At 41.9% G+C, this 27,597-nt stretch overlaps 1 protein-coding gene across 5 annotated transcripts; it reads right to left on the minus strand.

Moving 5' to 3' along the window:
• Positions 1–72: 72 nt before the first annotated feature.
• On the minus strand, positions 73–27,498 carry tulp4a (TUB like protein 4a). Of its 5 annotated transcripts, none has more exons than XM_058613175.1 (14): positions 27,384–27,498; positions 24,792–25,753; positions 13,852–13,980; positions 12,929–13,090; positions 12,317–12,497; positions 10,662–10,769; positions 10,360–10,526; positions 9,658–9,882; positions 9,150–9,384; positions 8,159–8,303; positions 7,703–7,874; positions 7,401–7,494; positions 3,678–7,297; positions 73–2,994 (listed from the first exon to the last, which is right to left on the minus strand). In XM_058613175.1, exons 2-14 carry the CDS (start codon positions 25,041–25,043, stop codon positions 2,878–2,880), a joined length of 5,607 nt encoding a protein of 1,868 aa, XP_058469158.1. In that variant the 5' UTR covers positions 25,044–25,753; positions 27,384–27,498; the 3' UTR covers positions 73–2,877. The 5 variants fall into 5 exon arrangements, with proteins under 5 accessions (XP_058469158.1, XP_058469159.1, XP_058469160.1 ...); XM_058613176.1 differs by having other exon boundaries at positions 24,792–25,750; positions 27,384–27,478; XM_058613177.1 differs by lacking the exon at positions 27,384–27,498 and adding an exon at positions 27,040–27,267 and having other exon boundaries at positions 24,792–25,750.
• Positions 27,499–27,597: the final 99 nt, after the last annotated feature.

Here is a 27,597-nt window from a genome sequence, read left to right on the forward strand (position 1 = left end):
CAATAATTAGGTCAGATTTGATCTTGTCATTTCCAGCTCACGGAAATGTGATTTTAATTAGGAGACAGAGTGTTTTTTTCTGAAACAATGAAGTTTTATTCAAAAGATGCTTGACATATACAATTATAAAATAATTTACATGGCATGCCTTACTATCCATTCACTATAAACATTCAGTCACCAAACCAGACTCAGGTTTTTTGTTTGTTTGTTTTTTTAAGTGTTTTTTTCATTTACATCTACAAGTACAAAGCACGTATCTTTTCTAAAGAGGAGCCAAATCCTACAATATCTACAACAGGTCATGTCATAAAATCACTTGTGTGAAAGTGAATCCTTAATCCGAGTCCATTCTGAACATGAACTCAGTGGTTTACACTTGTGAACCTATGTGAACGATGTGTGTATGTATAAGAAGCCATGACAACATACACACATTTGAAGAGAGGTTCAACACTGAAGGGATCGTAGACTGCACAGTTGAATACAGACACACCTTGACTTGACAGTTACACTCTACACGACTAGTCTACCAGCTACACTAAACTGAGCACTTTCTCATTCACATCTTTTTTTTTTTCATCCAAATGCAAACGTCACAAAACACAGAATAATCTGACCCATCCCAACTCCCCGACCCCCCCACCCCCGATCCAATCTCACAAACTGGGCTTCATTTGAAACAAACTTAGCAACACAAAGAAAACTCCACAATATACAGTTTGAATAGATACTATATCTCCTTTAGGAAATAATCTCATAAATAAAATATAAAGAGAGACCAGCAACTGAGATGCTGAGAAGAGAAAAAAAGCTATCAAATTAAGGTCAAAAAAGATGACAAAGATTTTTTTTTCCCCCCTCAAAGAAAATATTGCACAACTAACACAAAAGGGTGGATTTGCCTTTATGCCATGCTCATGTCGTTGTTTTTTAAGGATCAGTAGAAATTCTTATCTATTTTTACAACCCTCGTCTGACAAACATGCATCTTGTTTTGATATGGACAGATCACACTAAAATATCTAATATCTCATAAATTCAGAGAGCAAAGCAGAGCTGGTCCAAATTAAGTTTCTTTTATAGGACACATTGAGTCAAAGTGCCCCCATTTTATCCAACTCTGAATTTTAGAAAATGAATATTTTGGCACAAATATGAGGTTGGTCTTATCACATAGACCTAAAGTTATTAAGCCTAAATCTTACCACTCCATTTTCTGACTTTGACTTCCATCTTGAACAAATAAAGCCCATTGCAGTTATATGCAAATTTGCCCACACACCTGTCAACTGGCTAATAGAAACAAAAATGAGCATGACCGCCTTAAAGAAAGAAAACATAACAATTAACCAGCTTTTCAGATTTCAGTGTCAGCTTTCTATATGAACAGATTTCAATAGCTTCATCCTTCATTGGAGTTTTGACTTCAAAGATTCAGTGACAATGGTTTCAGCTTAACGCCGTCTGTGGTTGTAGCTGTCGAGTTAAAAACAGTACTAACAGCTTCGCCCCTCCGACCACACACCTGAACATACACTTAGAACACAGCAGAGATGGCTGTAAACAGACATCTGTCAGAGCCACCGCAGCCTCTACAACATTTACACATGGCTGATATGTATTTACATAACTTCTGTAAAGAGTATGAAATGGCATAGGTGAAATATACAAAAATATTTCCTGTACCTTGCTTAATGCTTACATGTTCAGTGTGGTCTTTTAGAGCAGGGACAGTCCTTCCCAACTCCATACTCACTTCACAGAAGTGACACCCGGTGACACACTACTTCATTGAGTTCGTTGAGTTATCCAATCCGGCGACTCATTTTGCGACCATGTCACCGCACAGATACTCTCTTTTACTAAGCACAGCATGTCAGTCAAAGCTATTCTGTACAACGCTCCCACCTCAAAACTCCAGAGCAATATTCATATTCAGTCTCCCAAATAAAGCAAGTAAGTTGAAGTCCATGTTGAAAGGATATGAGGATTGTGTATCACAAACAAAGAATGTTCAAAATCATATCTGAATAGATAAACAACAAAATATACATATAAATTAATCCATGTAACAGAGAAACATTTCTTCTTCCTTCAAAGTCCCAGGAAACAAAAAAAAAACAACAAAAAACTGCAGTTCTCCACGGACACATTTACTCCTCGACAGTGACACACTCTTCACAACAGTGAGAAGTGTGAACTCTTAGTAGTGCTCCTACATGATGCATATATCTAAGCCTCAATACCAGCCAAGATAGACTGAGCAAAAGGAATGGCCGAGAGCAAAAACAGGAAGTCCCTCCTGCCCTCCACCATGTTTAGTCAATATGAACATCCTCAAAGCAAAAGCAATATAATAAAAGTGGTAACTGTTTCACTGAAGGTTTGTACAGCAATGGATTTCAGTGCCCAGTAGTACCTGTGTGCTCTGGGGGAAAAAACACAAAAAAAACATCTTTGATCTCCAGAGTGGTTTTCAAGTATTACTGCTGCCCCTTTTAAAAACTGCACGTAACAATTTCCCTCTCTCAATCGCCCGATCTGTTCTCTCGTCTCTAAGCTTCTTCTAGCTAAAGCAGCTTTATTTGCATGATAACCAAAGTTCGACTCTTTGGCTCTACATGCATTGCAAGGTGCCTGGGATTTCCAAACAGAGAAAATCCGAGGGCATCCTTGGCAAATGCAGCCACTGCTTATTGCACCAACTCTAGTGGCAGCATTGTGTAGTGCAGCATGATTGTATCTCTCTCTTTGACCAGGGCAGATTTCTCGCCTCTCTCCAGAATCAAAGATCAGAGATTAATCTCAAATGAAACAACAACTGTGCCCCTTCAACAGATTGCATTCAAAAAGGGTATGTAGGGGTGGGACATCTCATTTGAGGCGTTGGGTGACATTGGCTAAAGCCACAGCAAAGGCCTGAACAGCAGAGAAGGGATATTGGAAGTCCAGGATGTAAGCGTTGCCATCGATCCTGCCAAACTGCATCACCTGTGTAAAAATACAACATCAGATCAGACTATATAGAGCAATGACATATTTGTACAAATTTAATTACAAAGCAGTCATACAGGAATACTTAAAATTACTTGAGTTATGTATTGTTTGAGTTTTTTCCAATATTGGTAATTTTAAAACAGATACTATAAAAAACTGTATTCACACTGAAAACAATTAAAATCTGTCTTGTGAAGAAATTGCGTACAAAGTTAATGTGAAGATGCTTTAAACGCATTGGGCAGTGCAAAGGACGCAAAGCAACAGACGCCAACCTGAATTCCAACGCAATAATATTAGTTTTCCAGATGAGAACACACACTCAAAAAAATCTGCCTTGAAACTGCGTGTTGGCTGCCCAACACGCAGCTTGTCTCCACCACCACTAGGTGGTAGTGAAAACCTATGAGCTTATGGACAGAGCAAGACACATTTCATGGCACTGAGCTCGCAGAGCCGGTTGTGACCTGCATTATCTTGGGTGGAGCTACAAAGCAAACTGGGGGATGTGGATGAAACTGAGACTCATAGAAATGGCTTAGGTTCTGACCTAAAGCACCAACATTTGTTGCGATGTGGCTGGGTAGATCTGGATCTAATAGCAGTTTTAGTGCCCAACCCAGTAATGATGGTTTCAATAAGTGTACATGCAATTCACTGAACCAGGAGTCTCTTACCTGTCGACCTTCCAGTTCAATCTGAAAGTTTTTGGCAGACTCCTGTGTGACGCGTCCACCAAAGTCCAGCTGGTAGACCTGCGTGGCTTCATTCCACAGTGGCTGCTTGTTGGCCATGACATACACAAACCCCTGGCTGCCCAGCCCTTTATCCTCCTTCTCATTGGCTTTTCGACATTTGATCTCATCCAGTTCACAGGCAGCTCTGAGGTTCCTCTTACTCTTCCAGCCCTTCTTACTGCTCTGGCACTGATTGAGCAGCTCATCCCCGCTGATGAACAGCTCTGGCTCACTTTCTGAACTGTCTTGGAACTCACTGTTGGCAGTGGCCTTACTCAACTTCTTAGTTTTCAGCTGCTGCTCTTTCTGTCCCTTCAGCTTCTTCTTGTCCCTTCCTCCCAGCCGTGGACTGGAGATGAGTGAGTTAAAATCACCCAGTGCTCTGCCCTCCTTCTTCGGCTTGCCCCCCTCAGCCAGCGGTGGTACGTTTGCCTCGTCAGCTCGACCATCCCCCCGTTTGCGGTTCTTCTTGCTGTACTTCTCAGACCGCTGTGGCACAGGACTTTCAGTCAAGGAGAGCACTTCCTGAAAAGCTTCCCCAGCCTCTGCCATGGCCTCTTGTAACCCTCCATGGCTCTGCAGCTCTGCTGGTGGTTGTGGTGGTGGTGGAGGGGGTGGTGGTGGAGGAGGAGGTGGTGGGGGAGGAGGAGAGAGAGCAATTTTGTCTACGGTCATGTGGGAAGCTTTTGGTGGAAGTGGCACTGCAGGACTGGGCATAGGGGGGCAAGAGTTATAGGTACCCCAAGGAGTTTGAAGAGCAATCGGAGGAATGGGAAGCCCGGAACAAGCACTTCCTCCAGGATACATAGGCGGGAGGGGGCAGCAGGCCAGGTTTGCAAGATTAGCAGGATAACCTGGCGGTAAGACAAGGGTTGCATCCTGCTGTGAGAAGGACACAGGTGCCACCATCTCCTTCGGGGAGGAGCAGGGACGTGGTGAACCTGGGATGGGTTGGAGCTGAGCTCCTGAATAGGCAGTGACTGGAGGGTACTGGAGAGAGATTTGGTAGCCTGCAGCTGCTGCTGCAGCTTGAAATGATGCAGCACTGGGGCTGGTGGGGGACTTTGGAGAAAGGACAAAAGGCAGTCTGGCCACATCCAAGTGCTGGGTAGGGCTAAGGATAAGTGGGGGTGGTTTATGGGGTCCAGCGGGGCCAGAGGGATTCAGCGTTGCTGTCCGTTCCTGAGGAATCCACACTTCCTCTGTGGCAGCTGGGTCCCACTGATAGGGAGGTGGGCGTTTTACAACCAACCCTGATGCATCATTTCCTCCTAAAGCCAAATGCCTCAGTGTCTGATTCAGTGTTTCATCCTCAGTAAAGGCAGAATTTATGTAATCTGTCCTATCTCTGTTACTGCCTCCTCCTACTGCAGTCCCAGGTCCTTCGAGAGAGCTCAGCAGGTTGTAAGAGGACTGGGAGGCCAGAGGAGTAGTGCTGTTGGAGTGAACTATAACTGTGCTGTGTGGTGCCCCACTCCTGGGAGGGAAATCTTGTCTGATGATAGTTCCTCCAGCAATTCCATTAGCACTCCCTGGAGCAGTACCACCAATACTGGATCCACTGCTACACTGACTGCATGTGTATAAGGCTGTTGGAACTCTCTGCTGGAAAGAGGCTGCCAGTGCACTATTTTTGGCCTTAGGAGGCAGTGGTCTAGGTGGTTCCAGCATCTGGGAAACCTTGAGAGCAGCCTCTCGGCTGTTCCTCCTGAGAGTGGCATGGATCAGACTGCTGTCAAGCCTCTGTCCAGGGCTCCTGCCAGCAGCACTGTTCTGGTTGGCTGTGTCGGGGTATGGAGGAGGATCTCCACTGGGTATGGAGTAGCGTGGTGCATTAAGTCTGTTGAGAGTGGCAGAGGTGTAGGGCAGCTGGATCTTCTTATCAGATGAAGAGGAGGATGAAGAGGTGACCCTGAGAGTGGCAGAGCTGCCAGGTCCCTGGAGTGAGTACACATTCTGATTGCAGACAAGGCGTGTTCGAGGACGACAAACTTCCTCCACATTCCCACTGCTGTCAAATGTCGTTATCCTTTCATAGCCTAGTGGTGTGGGGTACTGTGCTTGTTGTTGACCTGAAGGATACAGTGGAAACTCTCCCTTCTTCAGACAAAGGTCACCAGGAGGAGGAGTCCCATTGGAGCCTCCTCCTGTTCCAGATGTAGCATTGGCAGCTGCAGAGGAAGCAGATGCTGAGGCAGCAGCAGCTGCTGCGGCTGCTGCGGCTGCTGCGGCAGCCACAGCAGCAGCTACAGTCCCAGGATAAGGGGGTGGAGGGTTCATCTTGCTGAGTTCCAAAGGTGCACTGAACACCACCGTATCACCCTCGGCCAACTGTGGAGTTGGCCGAATGGTTTTGACTTTCAGTAGGTGCTCATGTTCACCACCCACTGCTCTCTCAACCACTAAATCAGCAGGTGGAGGGGGGATCTGGATCTGCAGTGCCCCCGTCTGGAGCTGGTGTACAGTTGCACCAGAAGGCTGTCCTGGTGACATAGAGGGAACAGGGATTTGAATATGAAGCTGTTGCTGAAGTTGATGTTGAATCTGCTGCTGCTGCATCTGATGTTGCTGCTGCTGCGATTGTTGGTGATGGTGCATTTGTAGTTGTTGCTGCAGTTGCTGTTGAATTTGTTGTTGTTGCTGTTGTTGCTGCTGTTGCTGTATGTGCTGCTGAAGCTGCTGTTGATGTTGATGGTGCTGCATGTGTTGAAGCTGCTGAATGTGCTGTTGTAAGTGTTGGTGCTGGAGCATCTGCTGCTGCTGCTGTTGTAGTTGATGTTGCTGCTGTTGTTGTAGTTGCTGTTGCTGCTGTAGTTGCTGTTGCTGCTGTTGTAGTTGCTGTTGCTGCTGAAGCTGTTGTTGTTGTAGGTGCTGTTGCTGCTGCTGCTGAAGCTGCTGTTGATGATGCTGAAGTTGTTGTTGTTGCTGCTGCTGTTGCAGTTGCTGCTGCTGTTGAAGTTGCTGCTGCTGCTGAAGCTGCTGTTGATGATGCTGCTGCTGCTGCTGTTGATGATGATGCTGAAGTTGTTGTTGCTGTTGCTGCTGCTGCTGCTGTTGATGATGAGTTGGCTGTTGTTGTGACAGATGATGAGAGGGTGGAGGTCCCACCATTAGGCGACTCATTTCCAAGCCCCCAAAGATGACCTGACCAGGACTAGAGTATCTTGTGGGAACCGAGTACTGGGCTGTCAGGATGGTGTCCTGACTTTGGTCCGACCCACCAGCAGCTGCACCAGCAGGGGTTGCAGAGGGATTTGTTAGGACATCGAGATGAACGTTTTGATTGGCTAACAATGACTGGACAAGACCAATGCTTTGAGCGGGGGACATGGCTTGAGCAGGACTGTGAATGGGAGCAATTGGGATGTTAACAGTGCAGGGAGGGTTGTCATCAGCACCACCAGCAGGGCCCGTGACAGGCAGGTCATCCTCATCCTCACTGAAAACATTGGGGCTGAAGACAGGTAGATTTATGTAGTCCATGGAGATCTTGCGCACCTCTGGTAGGTATATGGTCATTTGTCTAGGCTGCAGATGGAGAAGGCTGGTCTTATAAATGACTGAAGGGAGAAGGACAGGGTAAAATTAGCAAATAAAAAAATAAAAGGAAAGATTAATTACTTAATAATTCACTTATATATGTCAAAGAAAAAGATGGGTTACCTGCACCCAGATTGGTTGGCAAAAATGCAGCCAGCCCTACGATCTTGAACTTCGTTCCCCAAATATTGGATGTGACCTGAGCGAGGTAATTTTGCTGCAATTACAAAATGTGAATCATATTATTATCAAAGAAATTATACAAAATCAGCAACATAAATTGTCATGTTTGATGACAACATTACTAACCCACATGGAAAAACACTGGACTAATCTGGGGTGGCAGTGACGTGACAAAAATGGTATTGAGCTTAAACAAACTTGGTTTAAAGCAATACATTTGGCTCAAGATCTGTTTTTTTTACCTGAGTGATGTCATCTAGAGGGAATTCCCTCCGTGTTAGACTGGGTGAACCAATTGAGGGTTTCCGTATGGGTAACCGCGGTGACCTGGAGATCTCCTGTGTAGCACGGGATAGTTTGGGCGATTTTCTGGGATCAATGTTGATCCTGTTGGTAAAGGGACAAACTAAGTCTCTACAGAAAAGGTAGCAAATGAAGAAAAAAAGTTTAGGCATGCAAAACGAAAAAAACGAAAACCAAAGAATATTTCAATAAAATGCATTATTGATGTGAACGGTTAATAAACAAAACAAAATATCTGCCTGACTCTACATGTTTAATAGTGAGTAAACTTGCAGACATACTGTGTCATGTGGACTGTTCGTTATTGGATTAAAAACACATTAGAAAAAGAAAAGTATTAGTTTTATACGACATGCTGCAGGACACACAGGTCCGTCAGTGACATGTCTGCTTACCTGGGCAATTTGGGGGATTTGCTGCCCCTGGATATCTTTGGAGATTTCTTGCCAACCCAGTCATCACTCAACTCGATGTCACTGGAGTCTGAGCAGTTGCAGCTGTCGATCATGGCAGATATCAGGCTGTTGCCGTAGATCTCGTCTGAGGAGAGAAAATAGGATGATGGATGAAAAGAATAGTTACCTTCGAACAAATGGGTGGTGTTATTTGTCCTCTCATGTACAACTACACATGATGCAACTGCTCCAAAGGGACTAAATGGAGTGGGTTTGACTGGAAAACAAATATTGAAATACTTCACAAAACAGGTTTTTGACATTTTTTACTGTAGGAAGCAGTTACAGGAAGAATTCATCATTTTAACAAAACATGATGGCGCAGCAAAGAAGTGTTTAGTCTTACAGTCTGACAGTTATTTATAATTCTTCTGTATTTAGTGATTCATATAGAGTTTGAGAAACATTGCTGCTCTAGATCAGGCCAGGCTAATTTATTTGATGGACATTAAAGTGTGAATGGACTGGAACCATTTCATGGCTGGCTTCATTTATCACTGCGTTGGGAGAGAGCCGTTTGATTTATGAGGAACCCAGGGGCCATCAGAGCCTCCATTAAGCAGCTTTTAATTAACATGGGCCCAATCTGCCCTGTGTGACTAAAACATACTAACTCACTGAATGCCTGCTAAAAAAAACCTCAAATGACTGGATAGGCACTGGAGCAGCCAAACATGTCTGAGAGGAATGCATTTAGCATTTTAAACGTTGAGGGAATAAACAGAACTGTAAACACGATTAAATATCAGTACTTTTACTACAGATCACACAAAGATGTAAATACATTTAAAGTGAGTCAGATGATGTCTTGTAGACACTTTCCACTTCCAATCTATTACAAATCTTGACTCAAAAAAACCAGGAATTAAATCGCAATTGCAATATCTGTGAGAAAATTCTCAAAAGATATTTACCCAAAATCGTGCATTACCTGTTTTCCCATCAGACTTGGGATCCATTATGACAAACTCAGGACGCAGTTTACTAATTCTTCTGCCCTTGAGGATAGGCACCAGACCTCCTAGGTACTCCAGGTACAGAGTGTAGCAGGGCCCCCCCACCTCAGGGTTATCCTCCGTACGTTTCATGGTACAGTGCAGACGCTCGTTCCCAGCTGTTGGATAGCTCACAAAATCGCGCATGTTGTTGGGATCTGGGATTGGGGGCTGGAAGAGAAAATGTTATACAGTATAGTGTTGAAATATTTAAAGTTGTTATTATGATGATTTAAACATCAAAGAACACCCTACAGTTTAACAACCTGTTCAATTGTCGATTTGTCTTGTGTAATTTTTTTTTTAATGGAGGATGTTCATCTGAGTCATGTCATGTTTCAGAGGCTGATGTCTACAACAGCACTGCTATGCATGAGCTACATTTCCTGGAAGCTCTTCACATTGATTTTTTATGGTTTTAATAACTCTACTGCTGTGTGTTACCTTGATGGTGGGGATGAAAGCAGCGGTGACGTAAGAACAGAGGCGGGAAGGCATGGTGAGCTTGGCAACGTCTTTTTCCTCCTTCACCGCTGTAGCGATGCCCTGCTGGCAAAGGAGCTGCAGGCTGGCAACACGGTGGTCCACTCGCACGACGTAAAGTGCTGGGCCACATGCCAAGAACAGACGGGAGTCCCGGTGACCCCAGCACAGCGTCGTGATCGGGCGCTGCGGGATAATGAGGCAGATGCATTAGAGAGTGCACAACATCCTTTCATTAATGTCGAACATAAAAAAGCTGGTGAATGTTTTTTTTTTTGGTAGTTAATGGCTTTGATCAAATATCTGTTGAATTTCTTCGGGTAAATTCAGAGGAAATTAGTCTTCTGCCATAACATTGACACAGAGATGATAATTTATGTGGAGGCTTATAGTGGACTGCTAGACAGACCTTAATCACAGTGTAAATTAAAGTCTATTTTGATCTTCATACGTGGTTTGACACAGTACAACTAGTTGAATGTCATTTACGGAAGTGCAATTAAATTAGTCACTTCTCTCAGTCACTTGACTATTACTTCATGTTCTGTACCTTAAGTTTACATTTACACATTAATTCGATAATATAACACCACAAATAAGAAATCAGATTACTGTGACTCAAGAGAGTGTTTCAAACAGGTTTCGTGTGTTGGAAATAATCACCTGTGCTGGTGTGTCCAGTGTGTAGATATGTTCACCCTGAACATTAAAGAACTTGACAATGGCATTCCTGGTGGGGGGAGGACACGAAGGGTCAGGGGAGGGGACAGTCCTCTCCATCCCTGCCACTGCAAGAAGGTCTCCCTGTGAGCACCACTGAACCACCACATCTATAGCAGAGGACAAGGAAGGAAAAAAACATAAGCAGTCTGTTTTGATAAAAGAAAACATGTGGTAAACAAAGGTTGACAAGATGAACAATAAAGGAGGGGAAAAAAGATACAAAAGACACAATAACCACACACCTTTGAGATTGGTGTGGATGAGGGTGGGAGAGAGGTCATCGTAGTTGCTCATCAGGCTGATGTCACCAGAGGTGAAGCTGACTGTCAACAGTGGCTTCTGGCTGTGCACTGAGAAAGAGGCAAAGGACAAACAAAAACATCTCAGTGTGGTACTAACACAATGAGGTGACAGACAAGTGATGTAAGCTGCATGTCGGTACACGCTTACGCAACGTGTCACACAATTAACAATTCTGCAGTTTCTACTGGGAATCCTGAGGATTTTGGAAAACTATGATGCCGTTCCCTTCTATTTTGTAGGAGAAATAATTGGCAAATATACAGAAAATAAAAGGAATTGTTAGTAGCAGCCATAAATGAGGCATCATACTGGTAACCTAGAGAGGATTGGGTGATCAATATTCATTTCCAGAGTGGGCCATAAAAACAGACTGAATGCAAGGAAGATTGTGCGAGCGGTTTATTGCTTGTGTGTGTGTTTATTTGTGAGACTGTGCGTGTTTATTGTTGGTGTAGTTGAGGGTCGTTATGGGAGAGGCTAGGACAGGTCCGTAGCGTGGACGCCGTAATTCATTTTCAGTGCGCCCTATTCACAAGAACACACAACAGCACTACAACACGCTCAGCACATTTCACTGCTGCACACAAGTACCATTCTGAGGTAAACCGCTATAAATAACACACCTTCAAGAAACCTTGACTGTCCTTTCACACAGTCATGCAATGACCCAAATATTAACACAATTAAAATATCCACCTCTGTTCGACTCTCAGCTCAATAAGCGCCGCTGTGTCCCTACTGTATTCAATTTACAGTGGGTGTTGCACCAAATCATATTTAAAAAATTGCTGTAAATGGATTGCGTTATGCTGTGCTTTGCACTGATGATAGGGCGTCATCATAGATCATGACAGAGAGAGAGATTTGGCGGGCAGAGGAAGAGGCAGCGTCTTGTCATGGTCGGGCTGGCGACTTGAGAGATAATTTCTATCAGCCCCGATCAATTACTATTGACTGGATTAATTAGTGGGCTCGAGCATAATCGTTGTTCCAGCTTAGGCAAGCACTTTTTAGCTTTACCACTTGGTCCGTGAGAGAAACAAAAACAGTCCAGAGGGGTGAGGACACTTTCTCATCTGTTAAATGTGAATATTTAAAAGCAACAACTGAACGGGAAAGACATTTCTTAACATGGACAAGTGTGCAAGGAGAAAGTAGAAGGTATTTTTGGAACGCTAATACGTTATACGACCTCACTCTTGACTATAACTTATTATCACAGTCAACATACAGAGCAAATTCAAATATACCCACATGTATTTATAAAAAATAAGTAAAATATAAAAAATGTTATGACTAAAAACTGTTCTAAACAAATCTAAAAACAGGTAGGATTGGAGAAGAATCTACAAATGGGAGAATAATTATTTATTCTGCAACATTTACAAAAATATTTTGTTCCAAGTTGTGGACTGTAAAGTGGTCTGCTGTGGCCAACACAAGCCATAATTCTAACAAATTGCATGCAAGGAAGCTTTAGTGTAACACTCAATTACCAGGGCTATATTTGTGACACTGCATTTTAGTTTGGGGATTTTCTTTTTATGAGGAAAAACTGCATGTTGGGGTCAAAATCAAACTGGGAGCAGCAAACCTTGTGGTGGGGAGTAGTCGTCAGAGTCTGTGTCGCTCTCGCTGCTGTCCTCGACCAGAAAACTGGGGTAGTTCCAGGACATGCTGACGATGCCATCCGACTCATGTAGCAGTATGTGGGCCAGCATGCGTCCGTGGCAGTCCATCACTATCACCTGTCCGTCTGCCGTACCAAACAGCACCTGGGACAGAATCAGTAAAGAGGATTTACGGAGAAGACGAAAACGATGACACAAAGACGAAAAACGGACGCGGAGACGATATGCTTTGAAAACGGGAAGGTGACGACCGACAGACAGCAAAGGAAGCCAAGAGGAATGCATTTCACAGGGAAAACTACTGAAAGAGAAAGATATAAATGGGATGAAGGTGACAGCATGAAAGCAAAAACTTAGCCCAGCAAAACCACATTCATGACAGATAATGTCCACTGTCACTCACAGCTGATCTCCCCCAGGGCCTGTCACTACCATCAGAATGACAAGTCTCTCTACAATTACTGAAAAATCAAGACATGCAAACTCTACATCTATTTAGCATTGATAAGCTGGTATAGTGATGTGAGGGGGAAAAAATACATTATATTCAGCAGATTTCTGTGAGAGTGTGTTACCTGTTGGTCATCTGGTGTCCAGATCCCACATGTTATCTGGCTTTCCAGGTTGATCTCTGAGGACCAGTGTCTCTGCCCACTGACTGATCCCACCAGGACAAAGCCGTCCCGGTAGGAGATGAGAGCCTGGGTGCCATCGTGGGACCAGGTGAAGTCACTCACCTACAGAAGACAAGACACGGCAGCAATTCAAAATTAATTTGATGTTCATGATAAATTATAAGGTTTATTAACAGTAGGTACTGGGTATGCAATATGTTGGGTGACAGAAAACAGATTGGCAACTAGTTTGATAATACATTACGTTGCTTTGTATTGTTACTTTAATTTCATCAAGTATTAACAGAAACTTAAATCAAATAAAACAGAATGAGTCTGCTTCAATTGAAATTATGACTGCTTCGCATATTTGCATAGATGTGAGTGTACATTGTGTGATATTGCACTATATATAAGGAGTGAAGCGATTGTTTAGACTTTCATTTAACAAGGAAACTGATCACAAAAGACAAGGAGCTGTCAGGATGTGTCAGATTCAGCTAAGAAGATGACAGTGATGATTGATCAAAGAAGCCTACAAATCATACACTTCCTGGAAGTTATTTTAAAAACAAAAAAAACTGTTTGTCAGTGACAATGTGCAAGAACAAAGAAACTTTTAACTTTCAGATTAATGTGGATATTCCATTTTATCACTGGACATTTGTGTAATCACAACATCTTCCTTTTAAATATGTATTACTGCTGTGTATTTGCTGTGAATTACAGTTGTATATTCCCCCCCATTACATTTTCATGAATAATTTAATAATATGCATTTCTTTAAATGCTTATTACTGTCTGTACAAAGTACATTACAACATATCATTTCAATTATTGATGATTGTGTTCATGTCGCGTTTTTAGATAAAAATGTGTCTTACCTGAGCTCCTCGGTCATTGACCAGCTCCACAGACCAGCGTCCCTCATACTGGATCCAAACAAAGATCCCTCCATCTGTGTCACAGGTGGCCAGTTTCTGAAAGGGCTCATTCCACCGCACCAACACCACCTTACAGACACAGAAAATGGGTTTAAAGGAATGATTTGGAAAATACTTTGTGTCCTCGCAGCAGCTAATGTTTCTGTCCCTATCAGTTGGAGAGATGTGTACATTTTAAACCACATGTTGTTGTGTAGAGTAGAGCAGTAGAGTTTAGTTTTTGCCTTTCCATACAACTGATCGTGTGAGCTGATCAACCTTAATTTATTTAAATGGAAAGGACAAAATATAAAGGTGAGGAAAACAGAGACACGTAGATTGTAATGTTCAATGGCAAACTGAGTTTGCCATTGAACATTACAATCTACGTGTCACAGCAATTTCTGTGATCAAAATATCGGTCAGATATATTTTTTTTTATCAACATCATACAGCAGTGAAATGGAAATTAGAAGGTGATAAATAATATTGAATAAAATATTTAACTACTAATGAGACATTTGCAAAGGGAATTAACCTTGTAGTTCTACATGAGCATAAAATCCAAGATAACCACATTTCAATGAGATAAATTTAGCATCAAATGGTTTCATCAAAAGATGAAAATAGAAAGTGCGTAAACCTCATTTTGAAAATGTCACAAAGGAGGTGCTAATATCCTGAATATTAAAGACTTCAATTCAATTATTCAATTTCCTGTCTTTCTGTAGCACAATCCCATGTGTTCCTCTTGGTTTGACACTAGATTCTGGTGAGTAGCTGTATAAGATGAGAGTGTGTAAATTTCCCACTTTACTGAGAGGCCTTTATTTGATTTAAAATTAATTGAATTGAGCAGAATACAAAAAAATAGAAGACTGATGTAAATGTAAATTATAGACAGAAGAACAAACTGAAGGGAGTCATGACATTTACAGATGCATGAGCATCGTGCTATGAAGAGTAAACTGTACAACATTTACCGACTAACCTATGCTTGATTTTATTTTTTAAATATACAGATGGATGTTCATTATCCTGAGGGCTGAGTTACGGAGAAAAGACAGTGGTGATTAGTGGCATAAAACAATATAAATCATCCAACTGTTCATAGCCCCTTTATTTTTATCAGTGTCCCCACCATTACAAAACACCATCCAGCTCACTCCTTGTCTCTTTCTGGCCCTCTGTAGCATGACTCAGCCTATTCCCAGGGGAATAATCTTAAGCAGGGAGTGGAGCACGTGGGCGGTACACGCTCGAACACACAACACAGGGCAGGTTTTAGCGAGGTTTACGCTCTCCGAGAACATATCCAACAGATCAGTGGCTGCGAGTTGGATAAGCCAACCAGTCTTGCTCTTTTTACCCAAACAGCATCCACTCTTTATCCCCACAACAACAGCAAAGCAACAAGCAAGGGCCAGTGGCACAGGTGACATTAACTGTTCACACAATAATTTTGCTTTCCTCACGCATAAACAATCATTCCTTCAAATGTATACTCTACAGTTTCTGACACCAAATGGCAACTCATTTGTGAGCCGTCCAGCTATATTTAATAAATAAACACAAATCTTTAAGAGTACAGTGCTGCAAAACTGGATTTAAAAAAACCCATTTCATAAAATATAATACCAGGCTGATTTAGCATGTGGGGAGAAATAACATTGATGACACATTATTTGTGTTGAATGATCACCTTAACTGATAAGGTCAGTGAATAATCTGCAAAGTTTGTTTGATTATCACCATGGTGGCAGAAATCTCAGGTACCTATTCCCCAGGTGTGTTATAATATGTACAGGTGAAATATGAATGCACCGTACATGAGTTTATGTCTTACATATAAACCCAGGTAAAACAGTTCTGTCTATAATGTACATTCTTTTTTTATAGTCTTATTGTTAATATCTTTCTATAGTGTACTTTCTTGTAAATGCATGTTTATTATTTATTATTTTTACCGTCTTGCTGCTGTGACGATGTAAATTTCCCCACTGTGGGACTGATAAAGGACTTTAAAATTTATTTTAAAATTTAGGACACAAAACCTATCTACGCAAAGACGGCCACAACGCATGCAACCAAAGACGTATGCTCTGCTGTTTGTTTCGTGCATTGCCATGAAGAGGTCTAACTCACAAAAACATGTTTATATGACTATACCATGGCACAGTCACTGCTAACCTGGTCCATGTCCCTCAGGAGGAAGACACTCTGAGCCAAATGTAGAGTTTTCACTCCCGTTCCCCATGGTATAAATACTAATGGGACTCCATAGGTACATCTCGGCTAGAATCCCACAGGGAAGACGACATAGGTCAACAACTAAGGTCTCTTAATGTCTCTATGTCATTCTGACCGAGCAAGTTATTATTTACAACCATTAAAGAAAGCCTGCCATCTATCATTCAGTCACCTGATGCAGAAGAGTTCAGTGGGAGCGAAGGTGAAGTCACACTGACAATGAAATCTTAATGCGGGATTTTATGTATCATATTATACAACATAAAACAGCTCCAGCCAGTGTGGACAAGAGGAGTGTCAGTCTGCACAATTATAACCTCTAATAAAAAAAAAGGTCAAATCAGAAACAACTAAAGGCTGCAGGTTCACGCATGCCGCCTTTTGCATGTGAGAACACTCATCTGCATCCAAATAAACGCGTGCGTGTGTATGTGTGTAAATTTAGCCCAGTGTGGAGATTAGTGTGAGCTAGTCAGGCATCCCGCAAGGGAGACAGCTGAGCACCTTACTGTGACGCAGCAATCCAGGAGATCAGACGTCACATGGAAACAGACAGGATAAGCGTGAGAAACCACAGGACAGCAAAGGGGCCTAACAGCTCATGGGCAGAAACGGCACATGCACACGTGCAAACACATGTAGTACAGCATTCGTTAATTAACATGTGCTGCAAGGTCAAAGAAAAGCACTGTGCACACAGTAGGTGCCAAGTACCCATATTGATTTGAAATAGAAAAAAAGGGAGTCATCAGATAACTACAGCGCAACTGAGAAAACCTATAGCCACATTGTTTCTATGCAGGACTAATGGTGCTTTTCCATTATAGAGTAGTGCTAGAACTGTACTCCACTCTACTCGGTTTCCATTAGGGATATTACCTGGTGCTTTTTTGGTAAAATCCTGAAAACATGCATTAATCTCCAACATTTATCAAGGAATTTTCCAAAATCTCAATATTTATCAGAGGAGTCTGGTGTATCCTTCAAGAAAATTCACTTAAGCAAAAACACTGCCGAAAGCCGGCGATCGTGGAGCTGAATCCCAAGTATTATCAGTATTTTTTCTTGTGTCCATTCCATCCCAACCAACACCTTGTCACAAATGAAGAGAGTAAATGTTTCCTGATCCCTGTGATTCTGCTTTTCGGCCAGCACATGCCAGCCATTGATAAACTTCAGCCTGAGAAGTTGGCATTGTTCGTACTCCTGTGGTGCCAAGCTGTTGTCACTGCAGCTCTGGTCTCTTGCTGGGACTTGGCCACTGGGAGCTGAATCGACCAGGGCAACTTTACTGGAAATTCCAAATTGAATCAGGAGAAAGGCTATGGGCTGCACTGGAGTCAGCGGATGTGAGGGGACACTGTGATGGTGCAGTGTCAACGTGGTGAGCTCATGAGCTCATGGCAACATTGGCATCAGAGACTTCCGGTTGTGGTGTGAAATAAAATGAGAAACAAACCTCTATGAAAGAAAATCGCTGTGTTTTGTAGAGAACGACCATTCCTGAAAATACAGTTATCAGATGTAGGAAAAAAGAAAACCGGCTAAATATATAGACCAAAAAAATCAGTTGCCCTGATTTCTAAAAATCTGCATTGGCCACAAAAAAAGCCCATATTGGTCAACCTCTAATGCAAAGATTTACTATCACTAACAAAAACGATTCAGGAACATTAATGATACTATATTGGCTTTAAAGATAAACTGTAATATATTTTGTAATGTATTACATTAATGCAACAGGCCATATGGTAAATACATGACAAGCATAAATATGCACGTAGCACCCAAAGTAAAATCTTGTGTACAGTTTAAGTTGCACTTGGTACCTGTTTTTTACAAAATGTCAATACAGAGGGTTGAGTAAGAGTCAAACTGACATGCAGGGGAAAAAATGCTTCTGACTGCAAAAAGCACAGTTCTAAAACAAAGTGAACCAAATGGGCATGTAGGTCTGTCTGATCTCTGATCTCTGAAATTCTGCTCACAGCAAAGAGAAACCACTGAACAACCCACACTGTCACTCTTGGAAAATATCTTGCCATCAGACAAGTACACCTGGATCTGAGGAGGCAGCGGAGCTCAAGTGTTATGCAACACATCCTCTCCAAGGATGGATTACCACACTAAAGCCTTTTCCTCTAAGCAAATTTGGTGAGACCATTTTGATGCAGTGCACAGGTCATGTACTCTTCACTCCTGAGCAGGGATTCTTATGTCAAGACGTCAGATCAGAAGATGGCACTGAACAAGAAGTAGACGCAAAAAGAGGTGAATAGCTGTAGTGTAGAGGAAGAAATTAATTAGACAATATAACAAGACCAGGGTACAGAGATACGTTTCAGGACACATATAGTGATGGATGCAGAGGTGAGTGACACAGAAAAAACTGCAGCACAGCCCATTAAAAGTGATCGCCAGACTCAAGCTTTCCTCGGCTTGTACTGCAGGACTGTACAGCGACGCCGCATTCTGCATGTCTTGCAATCTATTTTTATGTTTTCAGCCAAGTCTAAACAAACAAATGAGTTGCATCTAGAAGTCATTCAGTATCTCCTTCCTCCTCTCTACCCATTTGTAAGAGCTGTGCAGGCCCCACGTCAGTGCTGGTTAGTTATGAGGCGTGAAACATGAAATGAAATAACTTTTAACATGTGAAAACACGCAGCACAAGTTAAAACAAATAGTCACAAGTTTACAAGTGTAAAACCTACATGATTAAAACAGTCTCCTCTATTTCTCTCTTTTTATTTATTAAATAAATTGCCACTAGATGTTTGTTAACACTGTGCTATCATCGAGGCCCCGGGAACATCTGATGAGAACAAATAAGTACTTGGATCAGCATGTAGGCCACCACTAAAAGTTCAACCTTCACAGTGAAGTAGTAAACAAGAGCAGGTGCCTTGGGGTCACCTGTCTCAGTTGGATTGGGCGGAATCTGGACTCTAAGGAAAAATTAGTGAGTGGGAACCCACCCATCAGGCTCATGGGAATGGTAGTGAGGCGTGTACACATGCACGCTGCTTCAGAACCTTTGCATCCATCATTATGAAGAGTTTTTTAGCGACACATTTAATGAACACAATGACATTGTAATGAGGACTTTGTCTTGGTAGATATTTTTAACAACCAACGTCTCTCTTGAGACTGTCGCCCGGCGTTCTACTTTCTAGCAAGTCTAATTGTCCATTCTGACTGCAAGCAACTACTAGTTTCAGTGTTGTAGCAAACACAAAAGGAGCCAATGATGTGTCAGCAATAATGAGGATATCACACTGCACACAGGAGGATGTTATGCATTTCTGCTGCTGGAAACTGTGCAGACAAATTGTTAAATGCCAAATGAGCAGATACTTAAAAAAAAAAGTATGTTTTTACCTCCTTTCAACTGTTTTATAATATTCAAAATACTATTCACATTTGAATCAACACCGACACTGACACATCAATCGGGGACACATTTACAAACTCTTGTAAACTTGTGTAATTAGTGAAAAATAAATACAAACTTTTCAGTATCACCACGATAAGCAGTCTAGCACTAGCTGTTGGTGGTACAAAAACAAAACCTCTTGTTTTGTACTTTCACAGACCTAAGCTGCACTCTGGCTCATTGTCATAATTGAAGCATTTCATGAAATTCACTGAGCGATCGCTCCAACACATTGCTTTCCTTCACTTTATAAGAACTAAAGAGACTTGCAAATACATAGGAACAGAGAAAAATGGATCTTTCCAACAGAAATATAAGCATTACTCCAACAAGAATCTAGCTCTAGATATAGCACAGCTAATGACAAGATACTGACAGACAATTTTCCCAGAACCTGTGATGCGGCCAACATTTCACTGTCAACGAAGTGACAGTTATTGTCAAGCCTGTCTCTGCTATTCAGCTATTATGGAGAATGAATGGACACCTAGTGACTGGCTGCTCACTCTGCTCAGCATCTCAACACAATGTACTTGGGGAAAACAACAACACTTGACTGTCAGAAGAGGCGTTTATTTATTCTGATGTACATCCCAAGGGGACTATTCTGCAGCATTAGAAGTACAGTCACATCAAGAGACACAAAACTCTCATCTATTTTCAATTTGTCAAACTGTGAAGCAAATGACAGCCGCACTTCTAAAAGGTCAGCAGCTCTGTAACAATAATGGCACAAAAAAAGTACTGGGATGTTTCACTTTTTTACTTGGCTGAATGATTTATTTTTATTCTAAAATGATAGTTGCACAAGAAAGCTGGTTTTAATCTGAATAATTATACAAAGTTGTAATACAGCCAAACACTTTATAACGTTAGAGGACATATCCTATCAAGTCATCTATAGGTTCATAGATTAGATTGTATCTTTGATAATAACGTCATGCTGGCTATCAATTTTTCAAAAAGAAATGTCAGACAGGTTTTCCATTATTCCCTTGGATGCTTTTTTTTTTTTAATGCTTGACATAATAAAGCTATTTAAAGAGGGCGTCTGAAGTTCTGAGGACATTTGATGAGCAATTTTTATATATTTTAACAATAAACAACACTAAGATATATCAATGATGAAAAAACTAATGCGTTTGCGGCAGTTTTGGTTTATATATTTCAGACTTGCTTTATCCCATACGGCACTTAACCACAATCCAACAGGCTTCTATCTACAACACTATATATACACACACACATGACTTGACAGTGTAAAAGCTTCATGTAAATCAGAGCATAGCATATTGTGAGAGTCACTATGAAAAGAGAGGACAGTGGGAGATGGAACAAAAGGAGCAAGGCAGCACACATACACATTACTCTCTTTGAAGGTGTTGCCCTGTAATTGTCTCTCACAAGAGCTGCCATGACAAGACAAACTGAGCCTCACCACAACATGAGACACATTCGTCTGAGTGCAATGTAGCCCCACAAGTGCTAACGTTTTCTGTATCATGGGATGAACTAAATTGTAAATCAAACGGCTCATCACAGCAGGGGCAGTGAATAAAGACCTCCACTCATTTCCGAACAAATGTTTTACAGATTAAAATCTTTACTTCATTGCTGTAATGATCCAGATACAAAAGACACATTCAACATTAACATTAAAAATGATCATAGGACACTCGGGTCTACACATCAAAAGGAGAAATGGACAAACTCACAGATGCTGCTTTGAGTATTGATCTTGGTGAATTCACGTTGCATGTGTTGTGCGTCGCCTTCATTCACACAACATGACCTGAACTCATTTACATGACAGGACGCACACAGGCAATGACACGTTTTCAAAGACAGGCTGCACTGACATTCAAAGGACAGGAATACTAGGGCATGAGTCTGCCGTTACTGCTGAGAGGGCAGCTTTCGAGGACAAAGGAGACTTAATTGTGTTAACATTACAACTTGATTAAAATCCGTGCTGCTGTCAAAGGTCTGTTACAAAAGTCAGCAAAAACCTTTTTTCATTTTTGACAAATTGCTTTGTTAAGATGGCTCGATCACATCAACGAACACATTCTTTGACCACCTAAAAGTACAAGTAATAGACTGAAAAATGGGGGCTCTCCACAGAGCACTGATTTAAGTAATGGACCTGCAAAGAATTTAGCCAGTTGAATCAAATGTAGTTGCTCAGTATGAATATTCAATGACTCATTACTTTTTTCCCATAGACCATAAAGCAATGGTAATGATTTGAATCTTTTAGAGGACAGCCCTAATTAAAATTCTCTATACTAAGGTTAGGAGCATCCAAGGATATACTTTGCCAATGCTGCATCTCTCTAGCGATGGTGGAGCTATAATTTCAACATGTGCTTTAGGGTGGATATAACCAACAGTGATAAACAACTGCATATAAATATTTGAAATTCTCTTGGCAGGTAAACAGGGGCACGGAAAGAAAACAATAACTCAATTTCAGGGCTATACACTGTTAAACAAACAGCTACTGTACATGGTTACACCAGCAGTTGTGTTGTGAGAATCCTGATCCAAACTCATGAGCTGCCCAAAGCATGTGAATTTGAGACTGGATTATTTCTATTCTATGAGAGCAACAATACCAGCAGAAACTGTACACTTGTTGCCTGTTCCTCTATCATATTCCTTAGAGACACCAAATTCATGGCAGAAATACTGTATGCGATACACCCGTTGTCTCCTTCCAGACCAGAACAGCCATGGTTCTAGTGGAGTTCCTGTAGATGACTGGTGGTATAGTGGTTCTTGTGCGATGCCAACGTCTCAACACCGAGATACTCTATACTGTACTTGAGTCTCTGAGGCTGGTCATACTCCTGCAGGCCAAATACAGCCATAAAAAGACCGACATAATAATAAAAAAAGCCTCTTTGAACGTAAGTTGACAATGTGTCTGACAACACAAAGGACAACTCGACATTGTTAAATCGGATAAAGCTAATAATAAACAAGAAAGACAAAAGAGAAGCTGCTCCTGCTGCCAGCAGGTGCAGCTTTTATCAAATATAAAAGCTATAAAATATAATGCAATAACTCGACAGGACTGACGACTAAATACCAAAATGCTTGAGGGTCATTTTCTTTGGTGTGGGACTGAACACAGCAAACAGCTTTCTCTGCTCTCCACATTAGAACTAGTGTGGAAAATTATATGAGGGAGTGAGCACAAAGATCTGTCATAACTTGACAGTATTCGTTGGGCAATCCCACCTCTGTGTGAAACCCCAAATTACATACTGGGTGGAAAAGTGATTTCTCAAGGCATTTTTTTTTTTGCTTTATATTAAATATAGAGTGGAAGTGGAGAGGAGATAATTATTTTAACTACTTGTAATAGAGTAAGAGAGAGTTGTCTTCCAGTCGCAGCTGCATTAAAGCTGTATGGCATAATAGTATTTCCAATGGTACAATGTAGAATTTTACATAGCAAGTGACCAGTCCAGTAACATAATTAATATCAAAAACATTTGGTGAAGGAGGGTTTTAATTGTGGTGGTGTCACAGATGAATGGCAGCCACCCAAACCATAAAAATATAAGACATTACATGTATAGAAAATGTAGGAGCAGTTTGAATCAATGGAGTTATAGCTGCTGCAAGCGATGCAATTCGAACAATCTACAGCAAACACCATGAATCATGTAATTTAAAATATGACAAAAATTAGTAATACACAAAAGGTACGTGGGTAATTTTAGCCACATAAAAAGATTAGCGTTGTGCTGGTTGTAACCTCCTCTGCACTGTATACACGAGAACAAAAAGGAAATTTCAGTACTTGGACCAGATTCAAGTGGGCAGAGTTAAATGACATTTCTGCTTCAGTCACTCTCTGTGGGGATTCATCCACTCACCCCCTCAGCTGCCTTATGGAACGCTGACATAGCACCTTTCTCCATCTGACCAAGAGCTATGCTCACTAAAAGAAATAACGCAACCTGTGTGTAATGTCCACTCATGCAAGCACTGCCATATAGTGAGAGGAATATTCATTCACTTGGTGGGTGACAGACCCAGACATTATGCTACTGACCTTTCGAAAAACAAAATCAACAGCCTCGATGCATCAGCGTCTGAGAGATTTTGGGAGCCAGAGAGGGGAAAGCTGCAAGTGTTTCCAACCACGAGGCAGTGAAAGCTATCAATGTCATACTGTAAAGTCATATATTAATGTGGAAAGGTCTCAGGATATCATTAGATTTGTTGATTTAGCAATGCTATATAATGACCATTCAGTGTAATTATTTCTCAATTACTTCATTGGAACACATCCAGAAAAATACAGGAATCATGTATGTGGTTTTACATTTTTTTCAAAATAAACAGCTTCTACAGGTTAAAGTGTCAAGTATTTGGTGTGACCTACTCTTACACTTGAACACTAACATGAACCATGACCCTGTTAAACCTAGAGTGGAAATCTAATTAATGTTGCTGTTTAAAACCTGTGTGTATCTCATGTTGTACGAGTTCAGCTCTTCAACAGTTTGATAATATTTATTGATATAATATATATTTAACTTTCAGTGACATCATGCCAAATGCCAATGATGACAGAATTTGACAGACATAAAAACAACAAAGAACAACTTATTTCACCAATTGCTTCCTCAGTTAGTGTAAAATCAGTGCAGGTACCTGTCCTAACCCAAACCCATCTTTCTGCACAGGGGTTAACATTCTTCTTCTTAAGTGAAGCATCTTTCGGCACTTTTGCATTATACGGTACAGCACTACTCGACCCGCTTTGTTTTTCTTTTCCATTAGGGACAGTATCCGGTGCTTTTTTGGTACCTTCTCTTGTGAGGTTCTAAGTGACCTAAGCTGATACAAAATGTAACGTCAACAGACTGGTGGCCACAAAAATATACGGTCCACAGACCGAGAAGCAAGTACACCATCACCTCCATTGTTTGTGTTGTATATAAAACGACACCACGGCAGCTTCGTGCAGTGGTGCTATGACGACCCCGCCCACGTTGATGAGTTACTATAGTAATGGAAAACTACGTGCCTGATATTCAAACCGAGTAGCTCTAGAACTGTAAAATAGAAGACTGCCATCACTACTTTTAAACAAGGAGGGTGTTCTTTGTTCTGTTCTTTTCCTCTACACAAACACACATAACACATGACTGGGACGATGAGCTGTTGCATATTTTCGTTTCACTTCTCTTACCTCACTGTTGTGTCCTCTGAGGTTGAAGTTCACTCTCTGTGGAGTGGGACGGTCCCTTCTACAGTGGCTGGATGTGAACGTGACCCCGACGACTCCTCGGCCATTCCCGGTGGCAAGCCAGCCTTCCTCGTAGTAACGCTTCCTGCACACTGGCTTTTCTTTCTCACTCTTGGGAACTCGGCCCTTCCAGGACAGGCAAAGGATGTTGGAGTCGCTGCAGAGGACCGGGCCATGCTCCACGGAAGCAAACATCCCTGCAGCTCTGTACACCCCCGTGTATGAAAATAGTACCAGAGGGATTTTGGGGTTCTCTTGGTGGAGGTCGGTACCGTTTATGAGCGCCTCTCCTCCACTAAGGTTACTGGTTCGGTGTCGGATGCGAGACAGCAACAAAGGTGCATAGTACTTGCACCTTCACTTAGCTGTCTCTTTAGTTAACAGTTTGGATTAAAGGTGATCAGTGAAAACTTCTGCAAAAGCATAAATGAGGTTGCTGAATTGGGGACATATGCACCCAGATGGGATGTGTACACAACAAAAGGCACTCATTCAAGTCATTTTGATGCGTTTGCTTCGCTGATGATGCTTCCGTGCATCAGATGCTTCAAGGCAACAGATTGGAGTATTGTGATAAATATTTACAATCCTGTATGGTAAAAATCCAGACTAATGTCAGCTGTTTAGAAACAACCATCAAAAAACAAAGCTGGTTATCTCACAAATGGGCAACGCACACAAACCATTAAACTTATCCCAGTGCTTCCAGTTGATGAGAATCAAGTTTCTGTCCAGTTCAGCATCTCATTTTCAACGGCTCCTCGTCCAAGATCCCAGCTGTGTGAGTGAGAGAGGAGGAGGAACACAGTCTCCTCTCCATCAGCTTCCAACCAGCTTAAGAGCCGCTCACCCCAGTAATGTCACCGCATCTTTTCAACCCACCTCGTGGATCCCATGGAGGACTGCTGGAAATACAAAAAATTAACACTGTCTTCATCACACACAAAATGGAAAAAAACGTGTGTTCAGGTTGAGTCATTTCATAGAGGGAAAATGCACTCACATACTGCCTACATGTCTTCATTTACATATGAATGTGCTTGCCTAAAACCACTTTACTTATCTTTACTTTTATCTCCCTGAACAACCACTTCGTTTGACAATTATCCTGTTCAGTGGAAGGGTATTTAAATATTTTCTAAATTACTTAAAAAAGGACCTATAATTTTAGTTCTGTTTTAACACATATACACTAACCAGCCACTTAATTAGGTATTCCTGTTGAACTGCTTGTTAATGCAAATATCTACTTTGCCAATCACATGACAGCAACACAAGCATCACAATGGGGGAGAACAGTGATTTAAGAGACTTTAACGTGTCATTATTGTTGGTGCTAGACGGGCTGTATTTTGGATACTGATGATCTACTGTCTCAGACAATGGTCTGGAAAGGCAGATCTGTGGGTAAAAATGCCTTGATGATGTCAGAGGTCAGAAGAGAATGACTGAGATGTTTTAAAATGATAATAAAAAAGGCAAGAGTAACTCAACCATTTGTTACAACCAATAACTGCAAAAGACCATCAGCAGATCACAACAGGTGCCACTCCCAACATTTTTAGATGTCCTGTACACCAAATAAAGGGGCCAGTGAGTAAAGAGAAGGTATACCGGAATAAGAGGGAGGCAGAAATTCAACATTACGGATGCCACCTCGTAGAGGCAAAATACAAGAAAAAGAGGGGGGAAGAATGACATATCGAAGTGGTTAAAGGGTTAATTACATGAGCAGCTAAAATGGGAAAACAGATGAGAGGTAAACAATAAGCCAGTGTGAGAAGATTGATGGTAAAAAAAAAATGTATGTAGGTAGTGAGAATTATGAAAGAAAATCAAATGAGGTCTGAAAGACAAGACAGACAAAGCAGTGGGCTTGACGATAAAACACAACACTAGACAAGAAAATGTGTGGATTGTTTCAGTTGTCATGTATTAATACACAATACCATAAAACATTATAATATGAAAGATTTAATCCAAGGAGGAGCAAGCGAGGCGAGAGCAGCTGAAGCCCGTGAAGTGATGCCCCAAACAGACCATCACCGCGAGCCTCCTGCTAGCCACAGCTAGCTCGATCCTGGATGTTGGATTCACAGCCCCGTGGGCTCCATGGATCGAAACATGCAAGTCGTGGGGATTCTTTTTCGTGGTTTGTTTCATCTCATTTGAGTGGTAGCGTCAAACTCACCCAGGCGGCCGCGGGAAGGCAGCTACCGTTGTCTGTCTGTGTTGTGTTGACTCCACAAAGAGCAGTCAACGATAGCTATCCTGCTAACCCACCAAGCTAGCTGCAGCTGAACCCGGACCAACATCAGCGGAGAGACTGGTCCGTGTCCCCGCCGCCTGACAGCCGCCGCTAACAGGCTACGGCTAGCACATTAACCCGGTGTTTATCCTGGTGTTTTCTTAATAGTAGCATACATTGATACATGACAACCATTGGTAGGTGAAGGGGAGAACAGAGTGGTGAAATAACACCAGACAGGATGTCAACTAAGGCGGAGAAACACCCACAGACAGTGGAGTTCTTACCATCATCTGCTGCTGTTGCTGCTGTTGATGGTACCGCCGTTGCCGCTGCTGCTTCATCTGCCCGCAGACTGTTACTGCACACTGGCAGGGCCCCGACAGCCGAGTCACGTGACAGGCACGTGATTATACCCAATTAAATCATCACATCAGTCAGTGCAGTGTTTAAACTTTAAGCCAGAGGTCTTAAACCCGCCACATGTGGACCTCCAACTGA

Source organism: Solea solea, chromosome 17 (genome assembly GCF_958295425.1).
Source record: "Solea solea chromosome 17, fSolSol10.1, whole genome shotgun sequence".
NCBI lineage: Eukaryota > Metazoa > Chordata > Actinopteri > Pleuronectiformes > Soleidae > Solea > Solea solea.